Below are 19,213 nucleotides of genomic sequence, written 5' to 3'. Positions count from 1 at the left end.
CTACTTACCTGAAACAAAAGAAAAAAAATCATCAACATGAATTTTTATATATTCTCTTCTCGTGAATCCCAGACTTTGCAAAGAGTTTTTCTCATATATGCTATCTAGTTTTTTTTCATTCATATATGGGATGAGGGTGTCACTGGCTGGGCCAACATTTATTGCCCATCCCTAATTGCCCAGAGTGCAGTTACGACAGGTCAACCCTGATATCAAGCTGCCAATAGCAGAAAGTGACAAATTCCTCAATGTCTAAGACACAAGTACAGTCCAGAACTCCAAACGAGCCATCCCAGCAGTCAGCCATGTTGCTGTACAATGCTACATTCAGAGTCTCGTTGAAACTTTGCATAATCAAGAATCCCATTGATCCATGGATCCCATCTACAAAATCTTACCAGTGAGCACTACAAGAAGATTCAATCCCTTTGAACTCCAGACATTTACAGTACAGAATAAACTCTCTCAACTTCCCAGCTGCAATTTTCCAGAGATCTGTGTACTTTTATAGAAATGTTTACTTCTGTCCATTTGTGCAAACAAAGAAGGTCAGAACTTAGTTAATATTGGTTGCATTGCAAAGTGATTGAAGTGCTTGGCAGTAAGTTCCTTATCTTCAATAAGTGGGAAGTGATCCGGCAGAACACAACAACATCAGTAGAACAATTCATCTATAATAGACTTAAAATTGGGCAGTTTCTGGATACTTTTAATGACCCAGCTCAGAGATGTTATTACACGCATCTGAAGTAAACAGGATTTGAACCCGGGCCTCCTGGCACAGATTACAACTGTACCACAGAGCCACCTTCATTGGGCAGCTTCAATAACCAGCAGCCAACCCCTTTACGCAAATAGCACGGATTAAAAAAAGCTTCATTTTTTTCTGGTTCACTCACTCAGTGGAAGCCACTGGCTGCAACCTATTCATCATGTTATCCTACTCCTCATTACACTTGTCATTGAAGGATGGCAATACGTTGGTGACTGCAGATTGCTTGTTGTACAGTCATTTTGTTTGAACATCTTATTTTTCACACTGTTGAATTCCCTCTCTGATTCTACTGGGACAAGGAGAAACGACTTCTCTTGCCCAGCCAAAGTGTTTTGTTTTACATATTAAATAAGCTTAAATGTGCTTTTGTTTTACATATTAAATAAGCTTAATGTGTTTTTCTTAATTTTCTTTAGGGCCCAGAAGGTCCAAGGGGAATGCTAGGCACAAAGGTGAATTTGATCTTAACATTTTACATGGTTCAAAAATTGATCCATATGTGTTTTTATTTGTATTTTGTCACATGACGTTAACAAGAATTGTTAAATATATTGTTGAATCTAATTCAGATTTGAGTTCAATACTTTGTTAGACCTCTTAATTATCATGAACCACATCCACAACTTGTTCAATAACTTCCCACAGTGTCATGATTTGGAGATGCCGGTGTTGGACTGGGGTGTACAAAGTTAAAAATCATACAACACCAGGTTATAGTCCAACAGATTTAATTGGAAGCACACTAGCTTTCAGAGCGTTGCTCCGAAAGCTAGTGTGCTTCCAATTAAACCTGTTGGACTATAACCTGGTGTTGTGTGATTTTTAACTTTCCACAGTGTGATATCATTAGCAGTATTTAAAAACCTGATGTTGTGCTGTAGGTGTTCTAACATTACTGAATCCAAACTGATTTTAAGGCATTAAATTATAAGTATTGAATAGGCTTGACAGGGACTGGCTACAGCTTTTTAAAGTGATTTCAGAGTTGCAGTTCACAAATACTACATGAGCTAATGATTCATGATAGCCACTGATGCATCAGTGACCAATCCTTTTAACCCCAGCCTACAACAAGCCTGTAGGAGAACAGCAGAACCAAACAATTTATAAAACAATACAGAAGCAGGTTAGTGTTGCCTTCTTGAGTAAGTTTTGAAGTGCCAAATGTCCACAGGTTACCCAAACATTTTTAAATCCGCTTTATTTTGGATGGAGTTGTACTGTAGGCGACTGAAGGTAGATTGACCGTCTCATTATGTGGATATATATACTACTTAGCTTTAGTGCTGTTAATGCTAGTTGGTTCTGTTTGTACATGATACAGAAGAGACTTTTATAATGTGATATGCAGCCCTGTTTGTATCTGTGCATAAATGAAACATATGCGTTTGGCAGTGTAACTGCAGATGTGCCTTCATTAGAGGTGGGTTTAAATTTGGGAAATTTTATATGAAATGAGTATTATTGATGTGCCATACATTATAAGATCTATAAGAACTTCTCATACAATCCCTACAGTGTGGAAGAGGCCATTCAGCCACCAACCCTCCAAAGAGCATCCCATCTGATACCCATAACCCTGTATTTACCATGGCTACCCCACTGAGCCTGCACATCTCTGGACACTACTGAGCACTTTGCCATAGCCAATTTATTTTCAATTGAAACCAAAAGATAGAAACTATCCTGGATGACTAGTTTTCCCCTGGAATTTATATTCTTGTCAAATAATCCTAATAAGTGCCAGATGAAAAGCTTCACCAAAAATTTAGTTATTAATTATATTTTAATGAACTAACGGAAATATAGTTTGCCTCTGTCCTAATTGAGGGCCCTAACTTAGTGGGCGGCACGGTGGCACAGTGGTTAGCACTGCTGCCTCACAGCGCCTGAGACCCGGGTTCAATTCCCGCCTCAGGCGACTCACTGTGTGGAGTTTGCACGTTCTCCCCGTGTCTGCGTGGGTTTCCTCCGGGTGCTCCGGTTTCCTCCCACAGTCCAAAGATGTGCAGGTCAAGGTGAATTGGCCATGCTAAATTGCCTGTAGTGTTAGGTAAGGGGTAAATGTAGGGGCATGGGTGGGTTGCGCTTCGGCGGGTCGGTGTGGACTTGTTGGGCCGAAGGGCCTGTTTCCACACTGTAATGTAATCTAATCTAACTTCAGCCTAGAGTGTTTAATAGCTGGACTTGGATATGCAACAGGGTTCCCAGTGTGTTTTAAAAAGTACAAAGTGTGTTTTAATAATCACAATTTCTCCTGGCTTTGTGTTCAGATTTAATGGTTTTATTTAAAGGTTTTGATTTAACCATTGAGATCAGGCTGTGCAAAGCCTAGTTTATCATTTTGCAGCAACATTGTGTGTTTTCTGTTGAGAGATTAATTCATCAAAAGTCGCACCATTAAAACTGGTCTCTTTTCTCGCAAAGGGACAATCTGGGAGCCCTGGGAAGCCAGGTCGTAAAGGAGATCCAGGAATCCGAGGACCACAGGTAACAATCAGTATTCATTGACAATATTCCTGCTGTTACACTGCCACTGCTTTGCTGGTTTCATCGCATGATGTGTTTTTAATATAATTTTGAAAAATTAACTCCAGATGATGTACACAGCTTTGCTGCCTGATCTCGTTTGTCCTGGAAGCCCAGAACATAAATCACCCCAGATGCCATCATATCGTCTCATGGAGATTCGTGTTGTTGAGCTGAGACTGGATGGGACCTACTTCACGTGGTGCAGAAATGGGATCCTTTCCTCATTAAGGCAACACAGGGTCCATTCTAGAGCAAGGCAGTCTTGTTTTAAGTCAGTTGATTTGTTTTCCCAAGACGGGACAGGAGGGGGGGTTAGAAACCAGTATGCACCCCTGTAACATTCACACTGGAGCAGTTCTGAGGGACTGGAACAACAGGTTCAGTCTGCTTCAATTCAAGGGCACATTGAGCGATTGCAAATGGAAAACATGAGGAAAAGCCGCTGATCAGAATTGCACAGCGATAGGGTTAAAGGCTAAAGTTGTGAAACTGGGAGACATAAAGGAAAAATAGTTTATTACTGATTAACAAAAACTTTAAAGCATGATACAAAAAGAGAACAAATTAATTGAGCTTAAAGGAAATTGGAGAGATTCCCTCTGTGTGTGTGTATGTGTGTGTGTGGGGGGAGGGGTGGGGGTAGTGTTGGTGAGGGGCAATGATCAGGGATTCACTGTAAAGAAAGGCAGAATTTTAAAAATGCGTTCAATAGCTTCTTAAGTTGGAACGTGCCAGTTGAACTGCAGAGTATAGACTATAACGGACAAGTTGACTAACAAAAACTGCTGGAGATCACAGCAGGTCAGGCAGCATCCAGGAAGAGAAAGCAAGCTAATATGTTGAGTCTAGATGGCGCACTAAAAATTGGTTTGAGCAGTAACCACAATTTTTGTGCAGGCACACTGAGACTCCTGCAAATGCTGAAATCGAAATGACTCCTGAAAACAAGGCAGGCCCTGGGAAAGGTGAAGCACCAGTCCAGAGGCAATCATAATTGGTAATCTGGAATAGGGTCTGAAGTCACAAACCTTATTTTTTGCCCTCGAAATTTGAAGTTGTAGGAGAAAAAGGAATAAGGAAAAGGGCATTTGGAAAATTATGTTGATTAACTTGCTTGGTTCACTTCCTCAAATTAAAGATTTTCTCTTGGTTTCTAAAACCTGACTGGTTGTGCCAGAAAAGATTGTGAAATAAATACTTGAATGATTTGCTTAGTTGAGTTTGATTTATTGATAGGATTCTTTCCTGGCTTGCAGTTACTGTGTTGTGGTTTATAACCATTACACATAACTCAAAATCTGAAGCCAGAGATTTTCAACAGGATTGGTTCTGTTTTGATTATTATAAATCACAAGCTGTGGGATGATCAGTAAAGCAGGATTTCACTGTCAATTACAATAACTGGGAATAGCTAGAAGAAAAATGACTGTGGATTATTATCTGTATAATTAGTGTCTAATATCTCAATTTACAAGCAACATCTGATTTTATTTTTCTGTCTTTTAAAAGGGAGAACATGGGATTCCAGGATCTAAAGGTCAAAAAGGTGGGAGTGGAAACAGAGGTCAACAGGTTCGTATTATTTGAAACTTGTTAGATGCTCAAGAAATATGATAATGAGAGGACGTGTTGGAAAGGCATAGCAAACGTGTTACGCGAGAGGACAAGACAAGTGATGGTGCTTTGAGTATATGCCATGCATCAGCGCCAAGAATTATAATAGGACTAAGTTTTTAGTAAGGTTAGAACAAAACAGAGGATAAAGGAGGAGAGCTGCACTGGTGGCACAAGTTACAGAAAAGGAGATAATGGGCTGAATGGCCTGCAAAAACATTTTGGTAGAATTCTGTTAGAATTAAAAGTTCATCAGTGGAATAATGGAGAAACAGAAATGAAAAATAGTGATTCAGCCCTTAAGTGCAGATGGGAAAAGGAAGAAAAATGCAAGTGACAAACAGCAGTTCAGAAATTGTGAAAATCTGGTGACTTTCATTGTTAAATAAATTAAATTTGCCTCATTCAGGCATCAAATATGATCTGAAGACTTGCACAGTGTACACCAGGAAGAGAGGATGTTGTAGCTGAAATGTGTTTGGGGACAGCACAATTTAATGTTCATGGATGGGAATTTAATACATCCAGTTATTCCAGAGTAATCAGCAAGAGGAACAGCCGCAGAATTTCACAACGAGTAGGGTTAAAGGCGAAAGTTGTTCAAGTGGGAGACATAAAGGAAATATTGTTTATGACTGATTAACAAGAAGTTTAAAGCATTATGCAAAAAGAGAAGAAAATAATTGAGCTTAAAGGAAATTGGAGAGATTCCCACCGCGTGTGTGTGCTCAGTCCATGAGATGCTTTATCCTAAATATCAAATCACTCCACTTGCTTCAGACATGACCAAATTATCCCTCCCAATTCAGTTAAATGAGGTAAACAAGGTTGGTTCAGATTCCTGGCAACAGGGTTCAGAGGAAAGCAGTTGAAAATACTGAACAGAAACATTGAATATTGTTTCTAATACTTTCAGTGAAAGCTGCATAAACAAAACTGGTATCTGAAATTTATGTAGTGTGCTGAAGAAAGTAAAACATGCCAAAGTGCAACACAGGGTCGTTATCAGACAAAGACAATACGGACGACGCAAGTCCATGACTCCCTCTCATATTCAAATTCCAGAGTCTGCCCTGGAACTATCTGAGTCAGATAAAATGGTCAAGCCTATCAACAGTAGAACACAGTGTTCTTTCACCTCCTTTTTACACCACTGATAGCATGCAAATACATTAATCACTCCAATTTCTATCAATAGCAACAAATACTATTCACTTTTCTTCCCTTTCATTTCCAAGTATTACTCGCTCCCATGATCACTTGAAGTTATGTTCAGACGAAGACTCATATTGAATTCAAAGCATTTCTCTCTCTACAGATGCTGTTAGACAGGCTGAGTATTTCCAACACTTGCGGTTTTTCACTTTCGAACTCCAGCATCTGCACTATTTTATTTTTATTTATTGACAGATTCTCCCATATGTGCAGATTCTCAAGCCTGCCTGTGGTTATCCTTCTAAATTGCGTCTCCACCCCGAAGTGCACACTAAATTACAAAAAAGCCTCACCTCATTGACAGTGACTGGCTCAGCTGCGCCTCTACTGGCAATCCTATTTTTGACTCTTGTATCAATTCTACATGTTAGGTTGTGGGCTCTCTTTAACACATTAAGAGTATTTTGACAAGGACTATTCTGAACTGAGATTGGTGAATGGGTTTTACCATCTGAAACAGGTTTGAAATTCTGTGCTTCCAAGGAATTTGGGTGCCGAACCAATTGTTATGGGATCCAGCTGTTAACTTTTATGTGCTATATTCAGTTTAGCCCCAGAAGTTCAACAGCCAACACAGTCTGGTTAGTCACACATCATTATGTGATCTGAATGCATCGCCATCATGAAAACACATCATTGCATCTATCAGTTTGAATACAGTAGATCCCCCCCCCCCCAGCAGCTCCCCGTACCTGTGGGGGAATCATTGTTAAACCTACCGTGGAAGCCCAAAACCATGGACCGGAGCAAACCCATTCATTTCAATGGGAAATTTACCTTCCCGGCGGTCCCCAATCCCTGGTTTCAGAAGGTTCCCTATAATATGTTCAGGCCACAGTAAACTACAGGTAAGTGAAACCGTGGGAAATGATTCTGCAGTTACGGGGATCGCCCTGCACTTTGGTTTCAGCTATTGGCTTTTGTTTTCTTAAGTTCAGTTAAAGGTAGTGGTCACGGCTAGAGTACAAACTTTGATGATTATTCATTTACTGCCATGCCTCATTGGGGTAGCACATTGATATAAAGCCCACTATTCCCAGAATCATTACTAAAGTTAATTAAAACTTCTAAAAAAAACACACACAAGATCCTCCAATTTATCTCATTTCTACACCAAGGTTAACAGAAAGCACAGATCAGGTTTATGACTGTTTATTAAATAGGAAACATAGGGACAGGAGTAGGATACTCAGCCCCTCGAGTCTGCTCTACCATTCATTAAGTTAATGGCTGATCTGTGGCCTACCTCTGTATACATACCTTTGGCCTGTACATCTCAAGACATTCATTTAATAAAATTTATCTATCTCAGAATTAAAATTAACAACTGATCCAGTATCAATTCCATTTATGGAAAAAGAGTTCAAACCTCTCCCACCCTTTGTGTGTAGAAGTGCTTGCGATATCTCTTTGAATAATCTGCCCATGATTTTTAGACTATGCCCCTTCTAGAATCTCCAGCCAGTAGAGTTACTTTGTCTTTACCTTCTGTATCTTTTCCTGTTAATATCTTGAAGATTTCTATCGGATCACCACATAACCTTATAAATTCTCAAGGAGATAGGCCTATATTTTATAATCTCACCTGATAACTCCTGAAGTCTGGGTATAATTCTTGTAAACCTACATTATACTCCCTCCATAGCTGGTACATCCTTCTAGAGGTGTAAATGGACTCTAACTACAGTTGGTTCTGCTATAATGCCGGTTTCCTCCAAAGCAAATTGGCTTTAACACAATTGAAGAACTTAGACCATTATTTGTAGAACACAAACTTTCCTTACCAGTATTGCCTATAACACGACTCCGGCTCCATTAGTTTAAATGGTGCAGCTATTGTGCAATTTTCTTACAACACAACATCGCACAAGAATGGGACTATCACTATATATCTTAACTGACTGTACAGGTAAACAACTGTGAACTGATTAAAACTCTAACATCTTTATAAATCCCACCATATATGAGCACACAGGTAGAATAAAAAACATAGGTGGTGATGGGCTAAAGGACAGACTGGAAAGGAGGTCCAGTGGTACCTGTTCACAAGACTACTGAGGTGACTCAAGCTGATCAGAATGTTGCTTCTTAATCTTCCTTCTCTGCATGCTTTAACTGGTTTACTGGAAGCACAGGGTGAGCAGTTCACTGTTAGTTTTACCTTTAGCGACTTTACACTAAATTTTGAATTCTGACTAGTTCATTAAAATTCACAGCCAGTTGAAGGAACTATGAACTGGTTTGCTTCAGGCTCAAAGTGGATTTTGTTGCACAGATCCAAGACAGCTCCTGAGCTGCTCTGTATCATGTTCATAGCCCTAAGCCATTCAGCTACCTCAGAGTCAATCACATAGTTGTTGGCAAACAGAAGGCCTTTGTCATCAAAAACTGGTCAGTAGTCCATAGACCAACCAACTATATGTTTCCAGCTGAATCTCCATTGTACACATCCTTGGCTCCAGCTTATCTGCACCTTCTATTCCTGCTCCAAACAGCAGCTGTGTAAACAGTATTTACAATGAGTGTCAGACAAATTGTTTTCAAAAAGAAATGCAGAAATCTTTGATTTTAAAGCAGTTCTTTTCCTATTTCAGTCCACAATTAAAAATAGAGAAAAGTAGAAAGGCACGGTCCTCATATTATAAACTGTCTTATAGTCACATGCCTTGTAATGTCAGCTCCTTTTACTAAATGTACTCTAGCTGAGGCATTGGATAATTCAAACCCAATCAAAATTTTCCCTGCTCTGCTAACAATGATCTTCCTGTCCTTGCGTTCATCAAATCGTTCCCTACACTGACTCCTTCACCCATACACATGGCCATGATTTCAATCCCATGATCAGGCCAGTTGTCAAAACCTCTGAGATCTCTCTGCTGTATCAATGTCTGTCTTGTATTTGCCTCTAGACTCAACCCTCCTCCATTTTCATTTTCTCTGTTTGGATAAAGAAACCTTTGATCACTCCTCCCATTCTATTGCTTTTCTCCTGTGAAGATGTTCTTCACAATGACCTTAGTTCTGCCTTCAGTGACTTTACATTAAATTTTGAACATGTTCCAAAGTCTGTCACTCTGTATCACAACAGCCACTTCATGCATTGGGTCCATGGGAAGTAAATCAGAAATGCTAATAATATATGGTCAGCTTTTGTAGTTTATAGCAAGATTTGGCATCAACACTGAAATGCATTCATTATTCTCTCTCCCAGGCTATATATTCCTGAAACTTCAAAATAATGTTTGGGAGTGGAAACAATTCCAAACCACTACTTTCTCAGTTAATTGCTGATCTGGTTTGGCTGTTCTTCAGCACTATTTCCGTTGCTTAAATTGCTTCTCATTACAGTTGATAGCTGCTTGCTACAATTATTGCACTACCTGATGCAGGATAATTTGCTGTGAGAGTCTGCTGATAATGTTGAGAAGTCCCATAACATTACTGAGTGGGCCTTTCCCCTTCCTGAAGGTGGTGAGAATGTGTTATGCCTCATGGTCTTATTTGAGCTACACAGGTAGAGATCTGCCTTAGTTACTAGACCAAAGCAAGACACTGAAGCATATAGAAAAGTTATTTATCTTTGCACTGTTAGCATCTCATTATCCACACTCCTGTCTTCCTTCATACACAAACAATAAAACAGATGCCCCTTCTATGTCATAGGTTAATCTCCTTCAGCTAGACAGGGTATAAACAATCAAGCTCAAACCAGATGTTGCCCTCTCTTCCTTTGGCAATGTTTGTCCAATTCTGTCTCATCCTGAGGCCTTCTTAGAATGTTTTTTCTAAATGTCACTCCTGTTTACCAAGGTGCCAACTGGGATTCTACTGTCATTAACTCTAAGTTGCTGCTAATATGGAGGCATTATTTATCTCTTGGAATTAAAAATTAAAAGTTTCTCCCTGATATTAGTTACCACTGTTATGGACAAGGCCAGGCCCCTCAAAACATTTCAAGAAGGTAGCCCAGACCCTAACTTTGCTATATGATTTCAGCAGGTGTATAGTGGATATTCCAGGAGAGAATCAACTGGTCAGACTACTTAGTTTTAAACAAAAACTGAATTTATTTACAAGATTACTGAATGAAACACAAAGAGCAGAAAACAGAAAACCAAATAACTTGTCCTATTTGAACCCAACAGACTGTCCCGACTTAATGATGCTAATCCAAAATACTTTCAACAATCCCCATGAACACCCCTTGGCATAAAAGGTAAAATCAAACAAGGGTTTACAGGCTTGAAGTTAGAAGGAGAGAGACTCCAGCCTGACCTTGCCCCAGCCACCTTTCTTCACAAACACTGCTGCTGATCTGTCAGAGCTACTAAACTGACCACTCCCCTTTCATTAGGCAAGTTTTTTAAAAAAACTGGAAAGCCTTCTTTCTGTGGCACTATCTGTTAGCTTTAAACAAATGGACCTTAAAATCTATCCAAACTCTCAGACTTTTCAGAGTCTGGGTCATTTACAACCCCTCTGAAAAAGATTCAAGGATGACATCACCTTGCCAGAATGAGCAGCCTTGTCACCCCACCTAACATGCCGGCCTCACATTTTGACTCATGTACACTGATTTAATCTCTGAATAGCACTAAAGGTCAAAATGGCATGGACAAATTTTGATTTGGGGGTCTCTGCATTACAGTGACATTTCTCCAGAGGTCCTTGACTGGCTCAGGGTCCGGTGCAAATGCATTGGGTATGGTTCGAACTCTGCTCCAGGTAGCACCAACACCAACCTTGAGGTTTGCATTTTCAACTAATCACTGTTGGTATCAAGCTAGCACAGTCACTGTTTATTCATGGAAGATTAGGTATATTTCTTAAACCATCAGTCATATGATAGATAATGGATGAATCAATATGCAGATAGGGACAGATAGGTGAGTTTTCAATATTTTAGTTCACCCCAAGATTGTGCACAAGTTAGTTCCAATGCCTGAGTACTTATGAAAACAGAAAAAAAATTGATTTGCCTGTAATACAAAACTGAATGAACTTATTTTCAGATTCTACTTTAATTATTTTGGAAGTTGTACAAGCTGCCTGATAACCAATCAACTATATTACAAGTCATAATTCCAAAAAAAATTGAGGTTGCTGAAAATACTTCTGGAGATCAGCAGTGGACACCAATGACCTGACTTGGTCTTTCTCCAGTTCACATGGGTTATGTCCTTGTTCACATACTATTTCTGTGTATCTTTTAATTGCCAAGAACAAAACAGAATTGGCAACAGATGTATGTTTCACTGCCTGCTTTTAAGATAAAAGTAAATAATTTCATAATGCACTGAAGGTTGAGCAGTATTTTTGTCTGTTAATTACTAACAGGGTCCAAATGGAATTTCTGGTCTTGATGGAATAGATGGAAATCCTGGAGCTAAAGGACGTGCTGTAAGTGTACTTTCAGTTTTAATCCAGTCCAATCCATCATTTTAGAAAAATAGGCTTTATGATTCCATACACATGTTACAGCATATTATCAGGTCTTCAAACAGACCTGTTACCAGCTGGAAATCCTGTTGTAAAAATAAAGGAAGCTTTGGAGTTAATTCCATTGCGTTTTGGCATTTATGTGACCAGAACTCCTTTATCCAGCTTGGAAATCTCATCCCTGTAAGGATGCAGTGTCCTTTTGTTGGATTAAAATTCCATATAAACTTGTAGTGTTGTTTCTCCTACTGTAAGCACAGTGAGTAAATGCCATAAAGGAAATAGGAAAGTATAAAAGGACATGAAGGTATTCCTTTCAGTCGATGGCCCAGTGTTGAGGACATTACGTTGTCACCTTTTATCAGTTTACCTCCAAGTACTTAGTGAATCTCAAATTGTCTGGGGCCACCTACTCCCTCTGTTTCCATTGGTCAATCCCACACATCCATCACGCTGAGGCAAAATTTTTAAATCTCTTCACTACCTTCAGCCCAAAATTCCAAATTCAATGCAGAAGAAAAAATCATGGTCCAGTCACGGATAATGAGGATTTTCAAAATTAAAGACTAGAAACCAAAATTGGATCTTCATGGATGAGACAAAGCAGAGATTTGACCTTTTAAATGGTTTTCCATCCATTCAGTTTGTTCAAAGAAAATTCAAGAAAGCATAGTCTTGGTTTCTCTTGTTTCAACCCAATGAGGGCTATATCAAACACAGGCATTAATGTTAGAAAAAACTTAACTAACAAACTCTACCTCTGATCCACTGGGCAGATCTGAAGAATCAGTTGCTGTTTCATCTCTTCCAATACAATTGTGAAGAACCAATCTTGGCCTCCTGTCTAAAATTGTAGTATCACATATCACCCATTACTAGACCAAAATCAGTCGCTACATTAATAAACATTTTAAACATACTAAAAGAGTAAATCATTGCATACTCTGTTCCAGGAAGGCTTCCTTATGGTTGGGAACTGTTCAGATTGGGTGTTTACTTGCATTACATGGAATGGTTTCGATGAGATAGGTTGTTGGATGTGCCTACTGAATGGAGTGAAGTAGGTAATGTCCACTTCTGCACATGTGGAAGGAGTAGGAAAGGGTTTTACTAATCAGTCTTTTGGGCATTCAATAGGGTCAACATGGAAATCCAGGTACCAAAGGCATCATAGGACAGGCAGGACCTCGGGGGAGCCCGGTAAGCTTCCTTTTGTTATTATTCTAAGTTTTGTTAACAATTTCTTAAAAACAAAATGATAAATAGTCTTGCTCTTAAAGAACTCCCCAACCTCACTGATAACCAGCAATAAAATTGAATCATCAGCAAGTATACAAAGCAAGGTTCCGTTATTATAGTTCCCTCAGAAAATTATAGTGTATGTGTAAAAGTAAGGGCAGAATGTGATCTGGCCCAATTATCTCCAGACTTCTGCACTCTTCTCTAATTATTGTACTGGATCTTGATGCTCTGAGGGTAATTTTTGCCTTTTGCAGTGATGTATAATGAATCGTAATGAATTGGGATCCTTTCATTGAAGTCAGTGAAATAAAGGTCTATGAGAGATGCACCTGTTTAATTCCATCACACAATGTAGTCAATGACCTCATTACCTATGTGCATCAACATTGAGGTTGAATATTTACTAACAAATTATGATGAACATATTCTTTGTCACACAGGGCATAGATGGTGCAAGTAGATTTGGTTCTCCAGGAATAAAGGGAAGAAAGGTAACAGACTATATTATTGACAAATGGAAAATATGACCGGTAATTTGCTGAAACATTATTGGGGCTATAACATCACATCCTCCTGTGGCACACTGGTTGAATAGTTAGTCAATGCACAGGGTGGTAAATAGCTGCCTTATTGCTGAAATATAGGGATTGGTAGTAGTTGCAGAAACAGACGTGCAAGTCCCATTGTCTGAATCAATATTCTTGATCACTAACCACCTGATGAAGGAGCAGCACTTCGAAAGCTTGTGCTTCCAAATAAACCTGTTGGACTATAACCTGGTGTTGTGTGATTTTTAACTTTGTCCACCCCAGTCCAACACCGGCATCTCCAAATCATGACTATTGTTGGTGGCATTCTTAAGTGACACTGTTGAGAAACAATTTTTCTTTTTCAATAACGTTGAAGATATGAATACAGAAGAAAATGCTAAAGGTCAGTATGCTTTCCTGACTTCTGATGTCAAATTGATTACTTTTCCACACCAGAAATAGTCGCATGAACAGAAAGCATAAAAAAGGAAAATGGATAAATATTTTCAAAAGAATAATTTTAAATGTTTGAAGGAAGGTGAGTTCCTTATGAGGGATAGTTCAGGCATTATGTGCTGAATTTTAACTAAGGGATGATGTCCCTGAACCCTGTAGGAAAGGTCTATGACAAATTCATGTGTACTTAGCTGACTAGCCCCACAGCTATTGAAAAACCATTGAGATGTTGACCTAAAAGCTGCTGCCGGAGAGGAGTTCCTATCTCTGCCTGCTGCTGGCCAGTCAATAGCATGTAATGCTCCTGTCCCAGCAGCATTAGTGGGAATAATGTCCTGAAGAGAAGATGCTGATGGAGCCTAATCTTTTACGTATGTCTGGGGTCGTGCTGGGACCTGTTGACAGATCAAAAAGAGAGGTGAGGGGGTGTTGGTTGGTGCATCCCGTTCAATCGGGCATGTTGGGCAGAGTGGTACATTAGACACAAGATGCCCAAGTAGGATATACCGCCTTTCTAACTTAGCTGCTAACCTGGACACTTGACATGGACCATGGGAAAAAGTCCATTGGCAGTTGGGTGTAGACTATTGAGTAACCTTTAGTTAGTCCAACATAGCCCCCACTTAAGGGTATCAATTGCACCATGGGCAAGGCTTCCTTCTCTACAAAGAATAGGCAGGAGATGGACATGGAGGTGAACTTTACTAACCCTTCGCCTGCTATTGCACTTTGTAAAAAAAGTTCAGCCCCAAATTTGTGCATGGCACCAACCCTGCCTAACACCACCCCCCACCCTCAACTCTGCCCAACAGCGCACCCTGCCCCCAACCCTGCCCAATACCCCCTCCCCACACCCAACCACGTTAAACACTGCCCCTGCCCCCCCAATCCTGCCCAACACCGCCCCCTGCATTCAATCCTACCCAACAGTGCCCCCCCGTCCAACACCTCCCCCGGCCCCCAACCCTGTCCAACACCGCCCCTGCCCCCAACCCCGTCCAACACCGCCCCCGTCCCCAACCCTGCCCAACACTGCCTCCGCCCCAACCCTGTCTAACACCGCCCCCGCCCCCGCCCCCAACCCTGCCCAACACCCCTGCCCCAACCCTGTCCAACACCACACCGCTCCCAACTCTGTCCAACATAGCCGCCTGCCCAACACCGCCGCCTGCCCCCCAACCCTGTCCAACACCGCCCCCACCCCCAACCCCTTCCAACACCGCCCCACCGCCCCCAACCCCTTCCAACGCCGCCCCCCCGCCCCCAACACCTTCTAACCCCGCCCCGCCACCCCTAACCCTGCCCAACACCACCCCTGCCCCAACCCCTTCCAACACCACCCCCAACCCCTTCTAACACCACCCCCGCCCCCAACCCCTTCCAACACCGCCCCGCCATCCCCAACCCTGCCCAACACTGTCCACGCACCCAACCCCATCTAAAACCGCACCCCGCCACCCACCCCATCCAACACCTCACCTCAAGTCAGTCCAACACCGCCCCTGCCCACAACCCTGTCCAACACCATCCCCTACCCCACGCAACACCGCCCCCACGCCACCCACCCCAATAACACCGCCCCCCACCCCCAACCCCATCCAACACCGCCCCTGCCCCAAACCCCTCTAACACCACCCCCAACCCCATCCAACACCGCCCTCCTGCCTCCATCCCTGTCCAACACTGCCCCCACCCCCAGCACAAAGTGCGTAAGCCCCCACCGCCCACACTGCCCCCCCAACCCCATGCACAACCACCCCCTCTCCGGGGCAGCCGGACTATTTACCAACAACAGGACTGCACACACGCGCGCGCACATACGCACACACACACACACACGGCGCGCACGCACACCTTTTTACTGCAACCTTTTCACAGGTTCCACCTCTGCCCTGTACAGGACAATGTTGGAGAGATTATCTGGGGAAGGTGGGGGGTGGTGTGGTTTACGGTACACCCCTTTGTAGAACTCCAGAGCAAGTGTGGGGAGAGAGAGAGGGCAGACGGTCAGTCATTTGGAGACAGTGCCTGTTTAATCACTGTAAACAAAAGACGCGATCACTGTTGGAAACACGTCTTTGATGTAATGTTTCTATTGGGACCTCAAGATCTCCTTCAGATAATCCGATTTTTGGATAATTGGTATTCGGATAATCGAGGTTCCCCTGTACTCCCATGAGAGGCGAGGAAAGCAGCAGCTCTGCTAAAATCTCAGAAAATTATTGAATATGTTCACTATGACTGGTCAAATCTAGGATAAGGTCACTTGCTGAGTCATGTAAGGTCATTTTCAGGATTACATGAGTTCTGTTTGAGTAATTATTTTGTTTGAGGTTGCAACATTATTCACCATGCAAAAGTGGAGAAGAATATGGATACAGATTGCAAATACCTATCACAGCTGAATCACTCATTCAACACAACCGTAAGGTTCCGTTAAGAATCTTAGTTCACTATGCATTCAGTTTCAGATCCTACATCCCACTTGAAGTGAATAAGAAACTAGTCTCTAGACAGGATTTCCCCAGCATTTTACTTTAATTTATTCCCTAGGTTCTAAAGTTCATTTAAAGCAGAATGTGGCACATGGTTAATGTCCTTCCTCAAATGCAATAATGTGGATTGGTTGATGATCGCATTTGGTGAACAAAATTCAGATTACTCATCCTGTGAATATGCAAGACTAAAGCATAATCCAATTGTGAAGTTTAAGATGACTAAGGACCATGAGAGGGCAGATAAATGACCAACACCTGGGAATAACTTTAAAATTAGTGTTAGGCTGTTCAAGGGGAGTGAATATAAGGAGGTGTGTGCTAGTCTGATAGGTGAAAGATGCTTGATGCTCAGTAAGGCTGAAACAGCAGACGTTTGAATGATCTTGTCTACAAAATGTACAATATAGGAGACAAGGCAGTAGTGAGTTGGAATAATCTAGTCTGGAGATAACGAAGATACAAATGAGGATTTCAACACTTGACCAAGAGGCAAAGTTAGGCAAAGTTTTGGAAGTGGAAATGAATGGTCTTAGTGGTTGCTTAATTATGTAGTCTGAAGCTATCCTTGGTGTCAACAATCATGACATCAAGCTTGCAGATAATCTTGTTGAACCAGGTAGTTGAAACAGGGAGAGAGATGGAGTTGGTGGCGAGAAAGTAGATTTTGGAGCAGGGACCAAAAACAAGGGATTCAGTTTCCCAATAGTTAATAAGAGGCCATTTCTGCTCATCCAGGGCTGGAATTCTGATAAGATTAATAATTTAGCAACAGTGAAAGAGTTGATGAGATAGAGTTGAATACATAACAAGTAGCAGTGGGAAAATTACACTGTGCTTTTATTCTATTAATATTACTCAGGGTGATGTGTATATAAGAAACAAAGTGTATCCAGGGATCATGAATCAAAAATACTTGATAAAACTAAAATGCAGACTAAACATGATCTAATTATAATAAAGGAAAGCTCTGGGGCTGATGGCTTACTATAATTTCTGTGATCTGCCCTGGAGCGTGAACAAAGAATCAATTGGAATCCAATCTAGTTATTAATTCCAAAGATGGACTTAGAGGTATTGTAAGACTGCATGCAGTTAACACAAAAAATAGTTCATTGGAAATGGATTTTAAAACAGCCCTATGTTTTGCTGCTGTTAAGTATTTTAATCATCATTTCTAATCACCTGTATGCCATTGGGGATTCATATCATTTTTGTCTTCATTAATTTATCTTTAACGTTTTGTTTCTTAACCATTCAAGTGATAATGCGAATGTCTAATTATACATTTTGTTGTTATCTTTTCAATGATACGAGCTGAAAGAGCTTTACAACTTAGTTTTGTACTTACAAAAACAAAACTGTCTTTGTTTTTCCTCCAATCCTTCAGGGGGACGGAGGAGGCATTGGAAGCCCTGGACTTCAGGTATCAGCAATATTTCAAAAGAGTTCTAGTTTTTCCTGTTGTGTGATAAGAAAAGTCCTGATTTTCATTCAATGTTTTTTGTTTCAGGGAGAAATTGGCGAACCTGGTCAATCGGGCAATGCCGGATCCAAAGGAGCAAGAGGAGCAAGGGTAGATGTTCCATTTAAAACATTTAGTTGATCAAAGACACTTGTACATTCTTTTAACAAAATAGAGTCATAGAGATGTACAGCACGGAAACAGACCCTTCGGTCCAACCTGTCCATGCCGACCAGATATCCCAACCCAATCTAGTCCCACCTGAGAAATTTTAAAAACGCTCAAGATTATTTCCATTTAATCATTTTCACTGCCTGGTTCTGCATTGTGCCTGAGCAGATTCATAGCTTACGTGGTGAAACGATGAGAATGAAGAGAATTTTGAACAATTGAAAAGCTGTCACACTACCTCTTTAATAAGTCGTCCAATTGGGTCTTGCAGCAAATTATAGAATTATGTCAACAGTATACAAGTAAAGCAGGGCTACTCATCACAAAATGATAAATGAGGTGATCTGTCGAGATCTAAAATTAAATAGCCTGCTCTCTTTGCTCTTTTTTTTAGGGTGATGCTGGACCTCCTGGTGAGCATGGGATTCCAGGTGATTACGGACCTCCTGGACCTCCTGTAAGTTGGTCAGATACGTGGAGAGATTTACTTTTGCCTTTATCTACCTGCTCTTTCACAAATTCAAAATGAGTGTATTCATTGAATTGATGCCAAAGGTTTTACGAATTATTACCATGCTCCTACCGGCCTACACAGCTGCTCTGTTATTTGAGGGATGAAAATGTGTTGCTGGAAAAGCGCAGCAGGTCAGGCAGCATCCAAGGAGCAGGAGAATCGACGTTTCGGGCACGAGCCCTTCTTCAGGAATGAGGAAAGTGTGTCCAGCAGGCTAAAGATAAAAGGTAGGGAGGAGGGACTTGGGGGAGGGGCGTTGGAAATGCGATAGGTGGAAGGAGGTCAAGGTGAGGGTGATAGGCCGGAGTGGGGGTGGGGGCGGAGAGGTCAGGAAGAAGATTGCAGGTTAGGAAGGCGGTGCTGAGTTCGAGGGATTTGACTGAGACAAGGTGGGGTGAGGGAAAATGAGGAAACTGGAGAAATCTGAGTTCATCCCTTGTGGTTGGAGGGTTCCTAGGCGGATGATGAGGCGTTCTTCCTCCAGCCGTCGTGTTGCTATGGTCTGGCGATGGAGGAGTCCAAGGACCTGCAGGTCCTTGGTGGAGTGGGAGGGGGAGTTGAAGTGTTGAGCCACGGGGTGGTTGGGTTGGTTGGTCCGGGTGTCCCAGAGGTGTTCTCTGAAACGTTCCGCAAGTAGGCGGCCTGTCTCCCTAATATAGAGGAGGCCACATCGGGTGCAGCGGATGCAACAAATGATGTGTGTGGAGGTGCAGGTGAATTTGTGTCGGATATGGAAGGATCCCTTGGGGCCTTGGAGGGAAGTAA

At 41.5% G+C, this 19,213-nt stretch overlaps 1 protein-coding gene across 1 annotated transcript in view; it reads left to right on the top strand.

Annotated features, from left to right (window-relative positions):
* Positions 1-19,213, top strand: part of LOC122564423 (collagen alpha-6(VI) chain-like) — a 178,737-nt gene that overhangs the window by 123,687 nt on the left and 35,837 nt on the right. The window contains exons 29-37 of the mRNA XM_087978572.1: positions 1,192-1,227; positions 3,203-3,265; positions 4,817-4,879; positions 11,474-11,536; positions 12,713-12,775; positions 13,258-13,308; positions 17,689-17,724; positions 17,812-17,874; positions 18,329-18,391. Of these exons, the coding sequence (XP_087834698.1) occupies positions 1,192-1,227; positions 3,203-3,265; positions 4,817-4,879; positions 11,474-11,536; positions 12,713-12,775; positions 13,258-13,308; positions 17,689-17,724; positions 17,812-17,874; positions 18,329-18,391 (501 nt within the window). The remainder of the gene's footprint in view (positions 1-1,191; positions 1,228-3,202; positions 3,266-4,816; positions 4,880-11,473; positions 11,537-12,712; positions 12,776-13,257; positions 13,309-17,688; positions 17,725-17,811; positions 17,875-18,328; positions 18,392-19,213) is intronic.

This window comes from Chiloscyllium plagiosum, unplaced genomic scaffold (genome assembly GCF_037043375.1).
Source record: "Chiloscyllium plagiosum isolate Xiang-an unplaced genomic scaffold, Cpla_swu_hap1 HiC_scaffold_34, whole genome shotgun sequence".
NCBI classification, from domain to species: Eukaryota; Metazoa; Chordata; class Chondrichthyes; order Orectolobiformes; family Hemiscylliidae; genus Chiloscyllium; species Chiloscyllium plagiosum.
Note: the sequence above shows the minus strand (reverse complement) of the source record. Positions and strands in the feature narration are given on the sequence as shown.